The following is a 19,968-nucleotide window of genomic DNA, read 5'->3' as shown; positions in this document are numbered from 1 at the left end:
TTTTTGAAATCATATATTTTATAATTATTTTAATAAAAAATAAAATATAATTTTTATATATATTTTATTATATTTACATTATATTTTTATAATAATATGCAATAGTAAATAATTTGTTCCTAATTTCTTCACTTTCACACAATATGTTAATGCTCTGATTAAACCCACGAGCCCTTATTTGTCATGTAGCGAAACCTTTGTTTCATTTTATCATAGCAAAGAAATAGAGTAAATGTGCATCTCCTCCTCTTTGTCACTGCAAGTCATTAACACAGCGTGTATGAACCAGGAACATTTGCCATTACACGATAGTTTAAAGGGAAACCGGAGCACTTTGCATTCACTATCAAAGTTTATATTTGTTCGTTTACATTTTCACGGGAGTTTGGCGCGAGCCTCTGCTGACGGCGCGCACATCAAAGCACTTCATGCGCTCGTCAGGACAGGAGCTGGTTGACCTCAATGACGCTCGGACTCGGAGTTCAGCTGAATGACACACAAACGCGCTGTGCATGGCATTTATACAGTATATTCGCTTAAAATTCCCTTATTTGGGCATTAAAATGTGATTGGAATTTGAATGCCCAATAACCGCGATCAGACGGTTATTTAATTATCGCAACAGGCCTAGCTGCAGTAATGTTTGCTATGGTCTACCATTTACCTCAATATGCAAGTGGTGCCATTTACCTTGGTATAGTTTACTTCCCTGTGAAAAAGTGTGAAAAGGGTCCATTGCTTTGTTAGAATGTTCAACATCATGCCGTTAAACATTCAATCCCTCTGCTTACAGATTAAATGCTAATGGAATGAAGTTTAAAAGACATCGCTGACTTCTGTCCATTAAACAAAATTTCATGGATTTCTAGGATAGTAGCTTCTGACTTCCTTCCTTGGTATATCTCAGCTGTAGCAGAAGGGAATGTGAGGAAAGATAAACTGAGCTTCACTTTCCAGTACACCACACATTCTCACATCATGAAGCACTTTCCAAACATCAGAGAGCAGAGTCAGACAGCAACAGTGTAACCTAAATTAAACTTGAAAAAAATGTATTTGCTTTCAAGATAACAAGGTTATGAGTTTCTTCTACAGTACCTCACTGTGTCCAGCATTTTCATGTGTCCAAAGAAAATGGGATGCCTTTGATAAATCAAAGAATAAAAAAAACATTACATTTTTGGCCACAGTGCATGAATGATAATATCTGCTGTAAAATGCAGATGTTATCATTAGAGCTATTGGCTATGGTTCTATAAAGTTAAATTTAGAAATGTAAAAAGTAGAATTGTTGGGAAAAAAAATCCCTTAAAATCAATACACTTCCCTCATTAAGAACATTCCTCAGCAATTCAGAGAAAATAAATCAGCTATGTCATAATAATTAATATTTCATTAGGGCTAGCTTGTCGAACATCAAAGGCAGATCTGAAATCATGGTAAAAAGTGAGAATTACATGTATCAGTTAATGTTATAATGCTGCACAAGTTGTATAGATACTTTACTGGGAAAACAATAAAATAAAGAGGCAAAATCAGTGTAACAAATTTTAAGTGCTTCATGGGTTTTCTTATGAGGATGATTACAGGCCAATTTCAGCAAAAAGTACAGAATGAAATGTACTTACTATACTATGATTAAACTTTATATGGGCAAGTTGTCAAATCTGAGCTTGGGCCTGAAATATTAGATCTGCAGATTTTCCAAAATATAATAGGTTTGCTTAATTTGGGGGCCTGGGTAGCTCAGTGGTAAAAAGACACTGGCTACCACCCCTGGAGTTCGCTAGTTCGAATCCCAGGGCGTGCTGAGTGACTCCAGCCAGGTCTCCTAAGCAACCAAAGTGGCCCGGTTGCTAGGGAGCGTAGAGTCACATGGGGTAACCTCCTCGTGATCGCTATAATGTGGTTCGTTCTCGGTGGGGCGCGTGGTGAGTTGAGCGTGGATGCCGGTGGGTGGTGTGAAGCCTCCACACGCGCTATGTCTCTGTGGCAACACGCTCAACAAGCCACATGATAAGATGCGCGGGTTGACGGTCTCAGACACGGAGGCAGCTGGGATTTGGCCTCCGCCACCCGGATTGAGGCGAATCACTTCGCAATCACAAGGAATTAAAAGCGCATGGGGAATTGGGCATTCCAAATTGGGTGAAAAAGGGGAAAAATATCACCCCCCTCCCCACTCCAAAAAAGGATAGCTTAATTTAGCCAAGAGACATGTAATTATATTTGCTTAATTTATTATTTAATATTGTACAGCATATTTATAATTAATTTACTCATTAATAATAAATATGTTTGTTATTGAAAAGCACATGGTCACAGCCTTCATTCGATTTGAAAGTACTGAAAACATAAACATAAAAAACATAAAAATTTTATTAGTATGACTAAATCTCTATTAGGGTGGTCTAATAAAAAGACATCAACCCATGATGGAAGGTGAACTTTTGCACTCTTGTCCTTGTGTGAACTGGTTCTTATGACTGACTGAACTGCCTGACATGAAGTTAGTGACAACAAATCTGGAACAGTGAGGTCATGGAGTCCAGCTGTTTTAAAATGATGCTCACAAGTATGCACTAGTACATTTATTAATTTAATTTTACTCCCTTCGTTTTTCTGGCCTGCAACCTTTTATCTAATGTTGACTTTTTCAAAGTCAGACTCATTTTTGTGTCAAAACCACCAACATAATAATAAAGTTTGTTGACACAAACTTTGATGTTGGCTTGAGAAAGAACTGTCTGAAAGTTTAAAGTAGTTTTAAAAGTTTGAAGTTTAATGGTTATACAGACATTATAGTAAAACAAACAACCAGCTAGCTAGACAAAATGTCAGCCAGATAGATGAGATGTTGCTAGGCACTGTTGGCATGTAGCTAGGTGTTGCTAGCATGCTATCAGTCATTGCTAGTATGTTTTAGAATGTAGCTAGGCACTGCTAGCATGTTTTAGCATGTAGCTAGGCATTGCTACCATGTTTTAGAATGTAGCTTGGCATTGCTAGCATGTTTTAGCATGTAGCTAGGCATTGATCATGTGTTTTAACATGTAGCTAGGCATTGCTAGCATGTTGCTAGGTGTTGCTAGCATGTTTTCAGCATAAAGCCAGGCATTGCTATCATGTTTTAGCACATTGCTAAGCATTTCTAGTATGTTTTAGCGGGTTCCTAGGGTGGTCTGAATAATTGCTAGGCATTGTTGCCCTGATTTAGCTGGTTGCTAGGGTGCTTTGGATTGTTGTTAGGATGTTTAAGCTTGTTGCTAGGCATTGCTAACACATTTGACTAGTTGCTAGGGGTTTCTGGTTAGTTGCTAGGCGTTGCTAGCATTTTAAGAGAGAGAGAAGGAGAGGGAGAGAGAGAGAGAGAGAGTAGCTTAAAGCATATTAAATGTATTGTATAGGTTTGTTTACGTCTTGGCACAGCTCAACATTGCTTTAATGTAAGTCTATGAGAGTTTTGATCAAGCATGGCGACAACCATAAGTCTGATAATATTGAAAAGATATAGCAATCTGAGTCAGAAACAGTCTGAATGTTTGTCCTGAAATTTGGTTGATAACCCTAACTTGAAAGCTGTAGGAGGAGTTGCAGTCAGAAATTTTGGTCTCAAAAGAAAAATAATACGTTTAAATAGTAGAACAGCAGTTGTCCTCGACAAGCCAACATAATGAATCATCTCAATTTTCCCAACTCAAACTGTATCATGGTAAAATGCAATGATATTTGATAGTCAGAGATTATCAACAAATGGATAGTGGAAGGAAATGTCATTACCATCAAAAGGAAACCATCTTTATATTTTCCAGAGAGTGTCAAGCTGTAGAGGTAGATAAAGCCTAACCTCAGCTGTAAATGTGGACTGTGTGTATGGGTTCTGCTTAAGAACCTACTGTTTTATCTCAAACATGCATATAAACACACACAAACAGTAAATTGCCAGCACTTTCAATTGTAGATAAGGTTCGTGCAGTGGTAAACTGGCAGCCAGCCACAGTCTCTCTGCCAGACAACGCACACACACTCAACCTCTTGATTCACCAGCCACACACACACACACACACACACACACACACACACACATACTAAAGCTTTAAATTACAGCTAGCCATATAAAGAATTCAGACTACAAGTACACATAGGAACCTCTGTTTTCACAACACTTATGATTCCCACTCGCGTAGAAAGCCCACAATCCAATCACTAGGACAGGTGAAGATTACAATAATGTTGCTATTGAATTGATTTTCACCTTACATGAGCAATCGTAAACAGGACAAGAACAGAGACAGCACAACATATGAAGTGATATGGAGAAAGGGAGACTCATGAGAGTGAGGGAGAGGGTGTGCAGGAGGACAGCGAGATAAAACAGACAGTTGGTTAAAATGAAGCACAATACAAAATGGAAATATTATATAAAGTATCCAGTGGGGTGGATTTTGGCTATGCAACACACACATACACAATAGCCGCTTTTCCACTATCGGGCCAAATGAGGGCATGCTAATGTGTGCCAGGGCCAGTTGCGTTCCTACTGTCACTTCCGGTGGTCTTTGGCCCGCCGATTACCCTTGGGCCAAACAAGGCCAACTGGGGATCGAGACGGGGTCAATGTCGAGTTTTGCCAAACCTGCCAGGTTATGTATCTAGCGCACAACATTACAGGTCTGGTAAAAATTAAAAGATTGTGGATACAGTAAAAATCTGTTAAAACGCACAATGGACAAAACGGTGCCCAAAGAAATGACTTTCCATGCTTCGGTGAACTTTCATAGACAGTGTCCTGGGACATCGTTCCGCTGTTAGTGGAGAGACCACACGGGATATCATGGCAGTTACAGTCGGTGAGTTATCGAAAATTTATTTGAAAAGCTAGCTAATGTTTACATTCAAGGTCAAGGTCAAGGTCAATTTATTTATAGAGCACATTTAAAAACAACAAGTGTATACCAAAGTACTGTACATGGGCAAATAAAACAATGAACAATTCAATATAAACTTGATATTCTAGATAACTAGATAACATGATACCTCAGCTTAAGCTTCCCTTTTGCTTATGAAATATGCAGGGTGTGTGACGTTTGCACCGCAGCGGCGTATTTAGGGCAACGCTGCGGGGCTATTGGCCAGATGGTGGGAACACAGATCGATTTTGGTCTCGCAGCTCGAAGACCGAGATTATTGGGCCCGGCTGACCAGTTGATAGCACTGGCTCGCACTGGCCCGATAGTGGAAAAGCGGCTATCGAGGCTCTCTCTTTCTTTCTACCCCAGTGTGAGACTCATTTTAATTTCATGTTACTCTGCATATTTGTAGTCCAAGCACTGATAACTACATAACTACACACTGTGCGGCCACAATGCCCAGGTGTTGTGGGTGGTTGTTAGAATGTTGCTATGCAGTTTGCCAAGGTTTGCTGAGTGTTTTTAGCGCATTGCTATGCCGTTGCTAGGGTATTTTGTGTGGTTGCTTAATGTTCCAGGTCACAAGAGCCCACCCCCAAGTAATATTCTTGTTCCTTGATTTGGCTTGGGTACCTCCTTCAATTCAAGTCTATTTTCACATCCGTTTTTTTCATTCACCAGGTGAAAATTGTATTTTCAATCACTTAGAAAAGTAATAGCACACATCTTCTAAATAAATCACACTATTTGAGGTATCAACTTGAGGGTGAGTAAATGATGACAGAATTTTCATTTCTGGATGAATTATTTCTTAATAATTCCTTAGAAGAATGAGCAACAGTAATAATAATATGTGCCTTTGCATGTTACAGTGTGTGCTCAATGAACACAATTTCTGAGTAGTTCTGACTCGGTGTGGCACTCATAGTTGACAGCATGTACACACACAGCAATGATGAAGAGCAATGGGATGTGGACAAGTCTGGATAAGAGCTCCATTTATCATCCAACACACTTCTATAGCTGCACGCTGATATCAGCCACAACTGTGAGTGTAACAGCAAAACAGAGCCAATTACAGGGAGAAAATGACTTTGACTTTCTTGTGGAACATAAAAGATGATATGTTAAGTACTGACAGCCTCAGTCACCATTCACTTTCATTGAATGAAAAAAAATATGTAATGAAAGTGAAAGATAGATGTGGCTAACATTCTCCCTTTTGTCACCTTTGGTGCTCCATAGAAGAAAGAAAGTCATTCGTGTTTGGAACAACATGAAGGTGAGTAAATTATGATAGAATTTTCATTTTTGGGTGAACTATCCCTTTTAAAGGAAAGAGAGCAGATCACTGGAGGGTGACTGACTGGTAAGCCCCACACAAACAAACACACACGCACAATGACAGAACCACAGTATGGTGATGTGATAATCAGACCTGTGCCTGGCTCCTCCACCCGGGTTTCATGGTTCCCCATGGCTGTGCTACACGCTGCTCCACAGAAGACACACTAATCCATCAGAGCATAGCTCCGACCTCAGCCAGACACACCTGACAGATCACTTTCACTCTCGGTAAGTCCTGATTCACTACTGGCACTTAAAGACAAAGACAATGTTTGTCCTTTGCTCTCGTCCCCTCTCGTCTCTGAATCAGCATCCAGACAACATTGCTGCTGTCTGGGACAAGTCTGTCACAGTCAAACGACAGTCCCTGTTGAACTCTGAAGTCTTCTTCTCATTAAATTGTTCTGTCTTTCTTTCTCTTACTGTCTCTCTCTCTCTCTCTCTCTCTCTCTCTCTCTCTCTCTCAGCCTGAGGCAACAGCTGCAGCAGCAATGCATTCAGTGTTGTATTAGTCGTGCCTCTGCGCTCATCACAGGAGAGATACACAGGAGGTGTGGCCTCTCTCCGTCACAGATCTACTCCTCCTTCTCCAAGCCAGTAACTGTCCTTTATCCCACTTGCATTTTCTCTCTCTCTCTCTCTCTCTCTCTCTCTCTCTCTCTCTCTCTCTCTCCTTCACTTTACCTCTATGTCCACATGTAAGAGTGGGAGAGCAAAGGACTGATGTAGAGGAACAGAGGATAAGGGTTCTTTTCAAGGATGTAAGCAAAAGGGTTAACATATGTAAATGTTTAAAGCTGAAGTGAGTAATGTCTGTGGAACTAGCATCACCAAACAGAATTGCAAAAATATTGATTGTCTTCAAACAGGTTTCTGGAACATTTTCCTATCTGCCATCGCTCAGAAAAAAACAGATACTGTAGTCCCGCCCCAAAACCACGCAATTTCGCTGTTTCGGGCTGGTTGGAAACCTCAAACAAACAGAGCAATGTTTTGATAGGGGCACAGTGTCACGTGGAAATCAACTGGCAAATGAATAATTGTCTCTTCATATTAAACTGATGTTAACTTGAAAAATGACACACTTCAGCTTTAAGTTAAGTTTATTTATTTAGTAGACCAAAGTACTGTACATTAAGATCAAACAAACCATAACATTTTTAAAAATCAAAAACATAAAACAAAATTAAACAAATTTGCATTTGTCCAACACACAAAGACCAAAGAGACAGGTGAATTTTGAGGTGGCTTTTAAACATAATAATAAAAGTGGAGGACCTAACAGACAGTGGTAAACTATTACTTTGGGGAAGCAACAGAAAAAGCACGGTCACCTTTGCACTTTAGACATGACTGAGGGACAGTGAAGAGCAGTTTGTTAAATGACACCAGGGGCCAAGCTTTAAAAACATATAACAATACTTTATATTGAATTCTGAATTTAACTGTTCAACAGTGGAGAGAGGCCAATATAGGTGATACATAGGGATGTCATAAAATATAGATATATTGATTAATGGCACGTTTTTCGAGGCATCGATATATTAACATCAGCCGACATTTAAATTAGAAGCTTAATTTGTGTGCTTTCAATTCACTGATATTATATTAAATCTAGTCTGACGTAATAGCTTTGGGAGACCACAAGGGGGTGACAACATTTACTCAAGCCAGTCACGGCATGAACAAGGGACAGATATCACACAAACATTATGAGCTGATGGCAGTCCATCAACTACTGGGTTCAACAACAGTAATGCCTTCCAAAACGGTCAGAAATCTAGGGGTAACCATCGATAACCAACTAAATTTCACAGAAAACATCTCAAAGACAGCACAATCATGTAGATTTACACTCTACAATATCAGGAAGATAAGACCCTTCCTCTCTGAACATGCCACACAACTGCTTGTCCAGTCACTTGTCATAACTAGACTGGACTACTGTAACGCTCTCATTGCAGGCCTCCCTGCATGTGCAACTAGACCCCTCCAAATGATCCAGAATGCAGCAGCATGTCTGGTCTTTAATGAACCAAAGAGAGCGCATGTTACACCACTCCTTGTCTCTCTTCACTGGCTGCCGGTTGATGCACGTATCAAATTCAAGGCTCTGATGCTGGCATACAAAACAGTCACTGGGTCTGCTCCAGCATACCTCAAATCATTTATGCAGAGCTACGCGCCCACTAGAAGCCTGCAGTCGGCTAAGGAACGGCGCCTTGTTGTACCAACACAATGAGGCACCAAAACACTTTCCCGGACTTTTGGCTTCATCATACTACGTTGGTGGAATGACCTTCCCAACTCCAGCCGTGAAGCTGACTCACTTTCTGTCTTCAAAAAACGGCTAAAAACACATCTTTTCCATGAGCACTTAACCCGTCACTAAAAAAATAATACGGCACTTTTCGTACCACTGTCTCCTTATGATGATTCACTTGTACTGTATTCCTCTTTTGTAAGTCGCTTTGGATAAAAGCGTCTGCCAAATGAATAAATGTAAATGTACTATTCACACAAATGCTAAATCTCCAACACTCAAAGTCATTCTCTACATCTCAAAATGACATAAGCACTAGCTAACTGTTACACTATCACAGAGTTTTGTGAAGTGTCATGGAATGGAAACTGAATAAATTAGAGTGTGAATTAATGAATGGCAAGACAGAAATGACAAAAAGGCATATGAGCACAATGGGCAGGTTCTCCACTAACGCTGACGCTACAGTAAATGAGGGGTAAAATTGGGATTTTTGAGGAGAGGGAACCCAACAGCATTTTAAGCGAGCACACTTGCTAAATGGAGATGGAATGCATCAAAAAAACTGAACAGGAGCCTGCCTGCAGGAAACAGAATGAAGGGAGGAACAAACTGCCAATATTTGTTTCCTTTTTAGAAAGAATAGGTGCAGGAAGGCCGTTCCGGACCATTCTACCCCAGTTTAACCCCTGAGAACATGTTATTTATAGAGAAGAGACCATGTCCCTCTCACTTGACTTCACTTTAAAGCCCTAATGGCAAAGGAAAGCTTTATTTAAATATTGATAAGGCCCTGCTATGGCAGTTTTTAACTGTTTAGCTGACAGTGTTCCCTGGAGAAGTGAACTGTGAGGCAGTGGGTGATAAGCCTATATGAAACAGGCCTCAAAGTGTATTTATTTTTAATTTATGTAGTTCAAGGACGTGTTAATTTCATTCTTATATCAGCATAGGCTTTTCACTACAGACCCTGCATGCAATCAAACTGAATGTGTTTCATTTTCATGGCCTCTATATAGGGCTTCACGACAGATCTAAAAAAATACTTAAGAGGAGGTACTTCATGTATAAAATTGAAAATTGCTCAAATGCAATCTTAGGTTTCTTTTCTTGTATAATACTACAGATAATATAAAACAGTATTGCAATATTGCAGAGGGGATATACAGATGTTTTAGTTTTTCATAATTTTATGGTAGCATTTTATTTTTTAAAAAGGAGCAGAAAGTAGGAAATGTTTAATTTAATATATCTTTTGTAATAAACAATCTTTTGGCAAAAGAATTTGACAACTACCAACCACTAATTGTTGATCACATCAAAACAAAAAGAAAGTTGTTTTTTCACATTTTCTGGTGTCTATTGCGGCCTTCAAGTGGAGTCGGAAATATCCTAATTATAGGTTCTGAGCACACGAATGACCAAGCGAAGTCAAATTTTCCAGAGAGAAACTCGGATTTCTAGATGATACCCGAGTTGCGACGTTGGAAGAGGCCTTTCGACATAAAGGATGATTTTGCTAAATTATATACATTTCAATACTTATTTGTTATACAGTATAAGATAGATTTTATAGTCAACTAATTTAAAGCTAATGACTTTGTTTCAAGCAAATTAATTAATAATTTGCCAGATACCAAGCATTAATAAATCATATATGTAGTTTAAAAGTCATGCAGGTGTATTCACTTATGCTTATTCACCGGAACAACAGAAAAAAAGAGCTTTTGCCATCATTCATTGTGTATTTCCAACTTGAATGCATGACATGTCATCATTTTAAAATAACATGCACATTTATTAATATGCATAATTTAGACAGAGCCTGTCGTTATTGACATTTTGATTGGCCAGGGCAGCACAATAATGTACTGACGTGTATTATGCTATTTAGTAAAGGCATGTAAGGAATGTTGATATGAGCGCACTGCCCAAGTAGAGCCACGGCATCACTTAGTTAGCAGCTAGCGATTACTAAAACCAAGAAACATCAAAGCACTCACAAAGCAAAACTGAAGGCCAGTATATTATTGCTGTACATAGTCAGAGAAACAGAAAAATATCAGAATAGGAGCTGCAGTGGTGGTTGCTTGGCAGCTTGAAATTCCAGTTCAGGCAATGATACCTCAGCGTTCAAGCAGCGTGAGAGAAAACGTGACAATATTACAACATCAGTATGAAAGGTGACATGCAGCCACCATGCCAACACTCACCAAACAGGTCTATATTAGCACAATCTAGCCTGAGAGCAAGTCTTCTGGCACAAGACAAAGTAATTTGTCATGAATTTTTTTTTACTCACACGTTGGAAACTATTGCATAACTATTCAGTGACTTGTCACATCGGCTGTCCCTCGACAGATTAATGCAATAAATGCAAATATAAGCACAATATAGAAATGCACATCGTAAAATGTATATAAATAGGTTCTTTAAAGGGAATATAGAAGGTTTTGAGTTTGTGACAAAGCAGTCACATCATCTATTAAAATTCCTTGTATGTGTAATGTTGTAATTATGACAACCGTTGAACATGAACTCCTTCGCCTACAGAAAAAACAGCCAGAAAATGCCAGGCATCGCATTAAAAACAAAGACTTCTGTTACACCCTGACACTGGTATTTAGCCATGATGCCAAACCCACAGAGTTAATGCAACCATGCAGCATTCTTGTTTAACTCCTCATTCACTGATGTATTCCAGCTCTTAATGCTGTTGAATGACACACTTTTGCTAACACAAATACATTTTGCTTTAGCATGCCTGCACATTGGCCCTAACATTTACACGTGGCTTATCAAACTCTCATTCTAGCTTAAAAAACACCTAAAGACACAACTCTTCCATGAACACTTGCCTCACATCTGATAAGAGGATTGTTGACCAAAAAATGATATTTACACACTGTCATGTTGTTCCAAACCTGTATTTTCTCTCTTCCAAAAGGAGATGTTAGGCAGAATGTTTGCCTCAGTCACCATTCATGACAGTGAATGGTGAATAAGGCTAATATTCTGCACATCTCCTTCTGTGTTATGTGTAAGAAAGAAAGTCATACGGGTTTGGAACAACATGAGGATAAGTAAATGAAATTATTGAAAGTGATTTTGTAGACTGGAGCATGGTCTCATGTGGCCCTCTAGTGGTGACCAGCTGTTAGGTTGAGTTGGTAAGACACATTAACGTTATGTGAAAATATTGATGTTGCCATGCATTTTCTATATGTATTGTCATTTAGTTCTTGTTGATACAGTATTGTGCCAAGTTACCTTGACACTTTACATCAAATCCAGCAGAGCAGCTGTGTCCTACCTGAAGCACTACGTGGTCTGTTGTCTGTTAGCTCAGAGATGGCTCCTGTGGTGATGGTTTTCTTTAAGCGGGATACTGAAGCCACTGAGCCCAAAACAGGTTTAGCCAGAGCATCATCACTGCTCGCCCTCTTTATCTACACACAGCAACATTGACACACCATTACTGACATTAAAACAGAATTTAATTCTTGACAAAATATGTTTTAGGTCCTATGATCAGCATTACAAGACAATTATCGGTTAATATATGATGGTAATAACCAAAATAAAACATAACATGGGGAACATATAAAGGTTTTATGTTAGGAAGAGAAAACAGGTTAAGCTTTTAATAATAATAAATAATAAATATAATAATAATTAGGGATGCACCAATATATCGGCCACTGATATTTATTTGCCAATTATTGACCAAATTAAAACCATTGACAAATCGGTTTGAAGCATGAAAACGCTGATATGAAAAACCAATGGTTTATTTATGATTAATTAGTAAAACACTTTGTAAAAACTCTGAATTCAACTGCACAATCCAGAAATAATAATAGCCACAGAATTTAGAAGTGTTGGCAGTCCTAAGCCCTAATTTTTAATTTATAATCTAATATTATAATTTAATTTATAATCTTTCTCACTCTCACATTAATGAGGGAAAACCGTTGCTACAGTCATGACAGTTATGAAAGCAGCACTTACCTATACACGATAAAGGTACCGGAAACCATCCAAAACGCTTTGAAACTAGCAAACTTTGACTTCTTAGACATTGGTATGGTATTCATTAAGGCTACACAATTGATTGAGTTAAGATTGAAATTGCAGTATGGTCTTGCGCAATTAATAAAACTTGAAAGCTTAAAAATAGTCTCCGTTCAGCAAATCACTCAGTGATTTAGTCAGCATTGTGTAATACCTCTAGCAGTGTGTATGGCATTATCCATTATACTACAATAGAACATAAAGGTGCGCTCAGTAACTTTTGTCTTTGTGTCATCTTGGAGTTACAATGACATCTAGTGGCGTGGATGCAGCATAATTTAAAATCAATAGTTTTCAGTTTTAGATGTCATTGTAGAAATTAAGTACTCACAGTCAGTCATGATTACTTTAATCAATGAGTGAAAGTGTCAAATAACAGGACGGTTACTGAGATTAAGCGACAATACACAATAAAAAGCTTTTGTACCTCTTTGTACATTTTTAAAACAATTTCTGAGCAAAACAAAATATTAGTATTGTTATCAGCCAATGGCTTTATTGTTCAGATCAGTAAATGTTTTTAAAATAGGTGCATCCCTAATAATAATAAATGTATTTAGTTCTGTAACACAAAGATAACGCAATGTCACTTTATAATGCAAGACAAAATGATGGATACCTGATACATGACAGAAGAGGGTAAAATCATTGACTGGTTCGACATCTATTAAGGTCAAGGTAACTATGACATACTGACAGACTGCTTACCGGTAATTTGTTTAATTTTTCAAATTGCAGAGGCTCTATTCACACAATAGCGATACATCTCAGTCTTTCCCAATCTCTCCTGTTTCATTGCCTCTCTTCCTGTGTCAGCAGTTTCTTTTATTCAGTGTCATGTTCTCTCTCTCCTTGCTATTATATCACAAATTAAAAATGTTTGAGTGGATGGTTATAGTACAATTTACTCTCACTCCTTTTCTCTGTCTCCTCCTGTGACCGCTACTTCCATTGTTGTCTTTTAACACCTATACCTTCAATTTTTTTTATAATTTTCGAAAGAGGACACACTCAGAGGACATATTCTTGTGTTCCAACTATTTTAAAATGTATTACTGGTCTGCAGATGCATTGGACAGACATCTCTAATGTAGAGAAAAAAGCAGTTAAAGAAATACTAAAACCAGCCCATCTGGCACCAACAATCATCCATGTGATTATCTAATCAGCCAATCGTGTGGCAGCAGTGCAGTGCATAAAATCATGCAGATACGGGTCAGGAGCTTCAGTTAATGTTCACATCAACCATCAGAATGGGGAAAAAAATGTGATCTCAGTGATTTGGACCGTGGCATGGTTGTTGCATGCAGTATTTCTGTAACTGCTGATCTCCTGGGATTTTCACGCACAACAGTCTCTAGAGTTTACTCAGAATGGTGCCAAAAACAATAAACATCCAATGAGCGGCAGTTCTGTGGACAGAAATGCCTTGCTGATGAGAGAGGTCAACAGAGAATGGCCAGACTGTTTGAACTGACAAAGTCTACGGTAACTCAGATAACCGCTCTGTACAATTGTGGTGAGAAGAATATCATCTCAGAATGTTGGCGCTGTTTTGGCAGCACGACACAATATTAGGCGAGTGGTTTTAATGTTGTGGCTTATTTTATTTATTTTCAAAAGGGAGACTTTTTTTTACACATACTTCAAATTTAAAACAATTGTTTTAAGTTTTAATTCAAGTTTCTCCTTTAAGGGTCATTGTAACTGATAATAACTGTGTAATACCGTATACCATGATACCGTGAAACCGTGATATTTTCTGAGACGGTTATCATACCGTGAAAATCTCATACCGTTGCAACCCTACTTCCATGTAGGGTATTTTATTATAATAAGATATGTCCTCTATTTCTACTGTAATAATGACAAAGCCTGTTTTCAAGTTTTAATGAAAGAAAACACTATCGACAATAGATTAAAACTATTAATCATTATAATTTGTACTCCAGAACATCTAGAGCTGTATATTCTTCATTACAGTATTATAATTTTATAATGTAATAAATATTTAAATCAAAATAATCTTCCTATCTAAATAATTTTAAAGATCTTGAGGCCCCTGGAAGTCTTTTATTTAAGGATAGTGATTATATGAAGCCATTTATCATCACATAGTTGTTTGGCTCCTTTTTAAATCATAATGATAACAGAAATCACCCAAATGTCCCAGATCAAAAGTTTACATATCCTTGACTGTTTGGCCTTGTTACAGACACACAAGGTGACACACACAGGTTTAAATGGCAATTAAAGGTTAATTTTTAAATTGCAATTAGTGTCCGTGTATAAATAGCCAATGAGTTTGTTAGCTCTCATGTGGATGCACTGAGCAGTCTAGATACTGAGCCGTGGGAAGCAGAGAAGAACTGTCAAAAGACCTGCATAACAAGGTAATGGAACTTTATAAAGATGGAAAAGGATATAAAAAGATATCCAAAGCCCTGAAAATGTCAGTCAGTACTGTTCAATCACTTATTAAGAAGTGGACAATTCGGGGATCTCTTGATACGAAGCCAAGGTCAGCTAGACCAATAAAGATTTCAGCCACAACTGCCAGAAGAATTGTTCAGGAGACAAAGGCTGCTCTGGAAAAAGACGGTGTGGTTGTTTCAAGGAGCACAATATGACGATACTTGAACAAAAATGAGCTGCATGGTCGAGTTGCCAGAAAGAAGCCAATGCCATAAAAAAGCCCGGTTACAATATGCCAGACAACACCTTGACACGCCTCACAGCTTCTGGCACACTTTAATTTGGAGTGATGAGACCAAAATAGAGCTTTATGGTCACAACCATAAGCGCTATATTTGGAGAGGGGTCAACAAGACCTATAGTGAAAAGAATACCATCCCCACTGTGAAGCATGGTGGTGGCTCACTGATGTTTTGGGGGTGTGTGAGCTCTAAAGGCATGGGGAATCTTGTGAAAACTGATGGCAAGATGAATGCAGCATGTTATCAGAAAATACTGGCAGACAATTTGCATTCTTCTGCACGAAAGCTGCGCATGTGACGCTCTTGGACTTTCCAGCACGACAATGACCCTAAGCACAAGGCCAAGTTGACCCTCCAGTGGTTACAGCAGAAAAAGGTGAAGGTTCTGGAGTGGCCATCACAGTCTCCTGACCTTATTATCATCGAGCCACTCTGGGGAGATCTCAAACGTGCGGTTCATGCAAAACGACCAAAGACTTTGCATGACCTGGAGGCATTTTGCCAAGACGAATGGGCAGCTATACCACCTGCAAGAATTTGGGGCCTCATAGACAACTATTACAAAAGACTGCACGCTGTCATTGATGCTAAAGGGGGCAATACACAGTATTAAGAACTAAGGGTATGAAGACTTTTGAACAGGGGTCATTTCATTTTTTTCTTTGTTGCCATGTTTTGTTTATGATTGTGCCATTCTGTTATAACATACAGTTGAATACGAATCCCATAAGAAATAAAAGAAATGTGTTTTGCCAGCTCACTCATGTTTTCTTTAAATGCACAACTGTATATATATATATAAATATATATATATATATATATATATATATATACACTACCGGTCAAAGGTTTTGAAACACTTACTCATTCTTTATTATAATGTTTTATGACATATTAGAATAATAGTAAAGTCATCAAAACTATGGAATAACATAACTGGAACTATGGGAGTTATGTTGTGACTAAACAAAATCCAAAATAAATCAAAACTGTGTTATATTTTAGCATCTTCAGAGTAGTCACCCTTTGCCTAGAATTTGCAGACATGTACTCTTGACATTTTCTCAACCAACTTCTTGAGGTATCACCCTGGGATGCTTTTTAAACAGTACTGAAGGAGTTTCCATCTATGTTGGGCACTTATTGGCTGCTTTTCTTTATTATTTGGTCAAAATCTTCAATTTCAAAGCTTTTTTTTTATTATAAAATTTTAGTTTTATAATTAAATAAATTAATATGGTGGCACAATTATATTTTTGTCTACAAAACTAATTGTAAACATTTAAGCATACGCTGTGGCAGCAGGGGTGTGGTCAAGCATCTCTCCGGAGAGAGAGAAAGCGGTAAGGGCGCTTACACCTGAGTTAAATTATGTCTAACACCTGTCTCTAATTTCAGTGAGCACGGGAGAGTGGCTTAAAAGAGCCACACCGCCAGCAGTTGAAGAGAGAGACTGGCGCAAGAAAGGCCACGACGTTGCATTATATTGTATTATTAGTGTAATGAACTGGAAGTGTTTGAGTAAATGTTTGCCTGTGAAGCTGGCGAGTGTGGAACTGTAAGCGTCAGGGTGTATTAGTAAAATTCCTACCTGAACCAGGAAATCTTGCTTCTCGCCTCCTCCTTTCCACTAAGTGGAACCTAAACCTAAACGAAGTTTTCTACACTGGTGCCGAAAATCGGGAAAAGTCTGAAGATGGACGGAAGTCGCCCCGTAGAGTCCTCCCAGTTGGCGGAGATCCTCCAAGCCCTCGCTGTCTTACATCGGAACCACCAGCAAACCCTGTTTGAGCTCCAGCAAGATCAAGATCGCCAGTTTGTGGAGCTCCTGCGCGCTCAAGCAGAGGACCGACAGGCGATCCGGAGCCTCCTCAGCCAGGAGGCATCCAAGCCGCGACCCTGGACACCCACACCCCCGCCTGCGTTACAGAAGATGGGGACAGCGGACGACCCCGAGGCGTTCCTGGACCTGTTCCTGGAAGAGAGTCATCAACTCTTCTGGAGCCTGAAGCTGGAGAGTTCCGACCACCTGTTTTCCTTCGCCCAACGGCTCCGCGACGCCTGCCGAAGATGGCTGCTAGCGGGGGACCACGGCGTCGACCGGATCATTGACCAGGTGGTACTGGAGCAATTAATACATCGACTGCCAAAAGGGATGGCGGAGTGGGTCCAGTGCCACCCCCCGGCGTCGCTGGAGGAAGCCGTCTGGCTTGCGGAGGACCAAATGGCAGCGATCCCGAGGGCGGAAGAGCCCTCCTACTCTCTTTCCCCTGCCCCTGTGTTTCCTCCTGTCTCATTCCCCTCCCCTAACTCCTCTCGTTCTGCTCTCTCCCCAGGGCCCGTTCCTGCCCCACGCAGACGAGGAGGACTTCAGACACCGAGACCAGTTCCCTGGACGTGGGAGGCGACACCTTCCCCTACCCCGATGCCCCGCCGCTCTCCCTCTCAGGGGGGGCGCATGCTGACGCAAGTGCGGGCGTAGCGCCTGGGCCAGCCTGCTGGAGGTGCGGGGACCCGGACCACTTCCGGGATCAGTGCCCTCTGATGGAGCTGGGAACGGTGGTGCAGGTCTCTGACCTCCCGCAGGCTGCCCCCGACCGGGCCGGAGCGTACCGGATACCGATAAGTGTCAAGGGGGGTACTCACCAAGCGTTGGTGGACACCGGGTGTAATCAAACCACTATCCACCAACGCTTAGTTCAACCCGAGGCTTTGGGCACAACTAAAACGGTGAGGGTGAAATGTGTGCACGGGGATATTCACAAGTATCCGGTGGTGACACTGACGATTAAATTCCAGGGGAAAAAGCATAGAGTGGAGGCCGCGGTTAGTTCCCGCCTCACCCATCCGCTGATTTTGGAGACTGATTGGCCTGACTTTAGAGTTTTATTAAACGGAATTTGTGCGGATGGGTCCTGTATGAAATTAGGGAGATGTGCAATGTGCGATGCTCTGGCAGGGGAGGCGGAGCCGGGGCCTTCCTCGACAGCTCCACGTCATAATGATGAGATTGGGGGAGAGGCTGCAGCCCCTCCTATTCTCAGGGAATTCCCTGAGGGGGATTTCCCTTTGGAGCAGTCGCGAGACAAAGATAAAGTGCTTGTATTACTTCCCACATCGAGCTCTAAATTACTCGCCAAGTGGCAAGCACCCTTTGAGGTCACACGACGAGTGGGAGATCTCGATTATGAAGTTAAACGAACCGATAGAGGGGGCACACATCAAATATACCACCTCAACCTCCTGAAATTGCGGAGGGAGGCGGTCCCTGTGACGTTGGCTATGGTAGTTCCCGAGAAGGCGGAGCTCGGACCAGAGGTGAGTTCAAAACATAAACAGTTCACCCCGGTCACTTGCGGAGACCACCTCTCACCGAGTCAACTCACAGAGGTTGCCAGGTTGCAACAGGATTTTGCGGATGTGTTCTCCCCTCTACCAGGTCGTACGAACCTCATTCACCACCACATCGAGACCTGGGGTCGTGGTATGTAGTCGCCCCTACCGATTACCCGAACACAAGAAGAAAATCGTTCGGGAAGAATTGGATGCAATGTTCGATATGGGGGTAAAAGAAGAATCCCACAACGATTGGTCCAGCCCAGTTGTTCTAGTGCCTAGGAGCGACGGTTCTGTACGGTTCTGTGTGGATTATAGGAAAGTCAACACGGTGTCTAAATTTGATGCATATCCAATGCCTCGCGTTGATGAGTTGCTCGATCAGTTGGGCACTGCTCGGTTTTATTCGACATTGGATTTGACAAAGGGTTATTGGCAGATCCCCTTGACACCAATGTCCCGTGAAAAAACTGCCTTCTCCACACCGTTTGGATTACACCAGTTTGTGACACTTCCGTTCGGTTTGTTTGGGGCCCCGCTACGTTTCAGCGTCTCATGGACCGAATTCTTAGACCGCATTCAGCTTACACCGCTGCCTATTTAGATGACATCATCATTTACAGCAATGATTGGCAGCAGCACATGCAACATCTGAGGGTGGTTCTGAGATCGCTGCGCCGATCGGGACTCACAGCAAACCCAAAGAAGTGTGCGATTGGGTGGGTGGAAGTACGGTATCTGGGGTTCCACTTGGGCCATGGGCAGGTGCGTCCCCAAATTGACAAGACAGCGGCGATTGCGACCTGCCCGAGGCCCATGACCAAAAAGGGGGTGAGACAGTTCCTGGGGCTGGCTAGCTATTATAGAAGATTTGTGCCTAATTATTCGGACGTCACCAGCCTGCTGACTGATCTCACTAAAAAGGGAGCTCCAGACCCGGTCCAGTGGACGGAGCAGTGTCAGCAGGCGTTCACGCAAGTTAAAGCCGCACTTTGCGGGGGGCCGCTTTTACATTCACCTGATTTCTCTCTCCCTTTTGTTTTACAGACAGATGCTTCAGACAGAGGGCTGGGGGCCGTACTCTCGCAGGTGGTGGTGGGGAGGAGCGCCCGGTGCTGTACATTAGCCGTAAGCTCTCGTTGAGGGAAACTAAGTACAGCACCGTGGAAAAGGAGTGTCTCGCCATCAAGTGGGCGGTCCTCACTCTCCGATACTACCTGTTGGGGCGGGCCTTCACCCTCTGTTCCGATCACGCCCCGCTCCAGTGGCTCCACCGCATGAAAGATGCCAACGCGCGGATCACCCGTTGGTATCTGGCTCT

At 41.0% G+C, this 19,968-nt stretch overlaps 1 protein-coding gene across 3 annotated transcripts in view; it reads right to left on the bottom strand.

Annotated features, from left to right (window-relative positions):
• Window positions 1–19,968, bottom strand: part of specc1 (sperm antigen with calponin homology and coiled-coil domains 1) — a 208,956-nt gene that overhangs the window by 150,230 nt on the left and 38,758 nt on the right. For 2 of the 3 annotated variants that reach the window (XM_051664237.1, XM_051664249.1), the window contains one exon: window positions 11,834–11,969. In XM_051664237.1, coding sequence (XP_051520197.1) covers window positions 11,834–11,969 — 136 coding nt within the window. Of the gene's footprint in view, window positions 1–6,348; window positions 6,776–11,833; window positions 11,970–19,968 lie in introns of those variants that run through there. The other variant, XM_051664260.1, reaches the window with a different exon arrangement.

Source organism: Myxocyprinus asiaticus, chromosome 3 (assembly GCF_019703515.2).
Source record: "Myxocyprinus asiaticus isolate MX2 ecotype Aquarium Trade chromosome 3, UBuf_Myxa_2, whole genome shotgun sequence".
Classification (NCBI taxonomy): domain Eukaryota; kingdom Metazoa; phylum Chordata; class Actinopteri; order Cypriniformes; family Catostomidae; genus Myxocyprinus; species Myxocyprinus asiaticus.
Note: the sequence above shows the minus strand (reverse complement) of the source record. Positions and strands in the feature narration are given on the sequence as shown.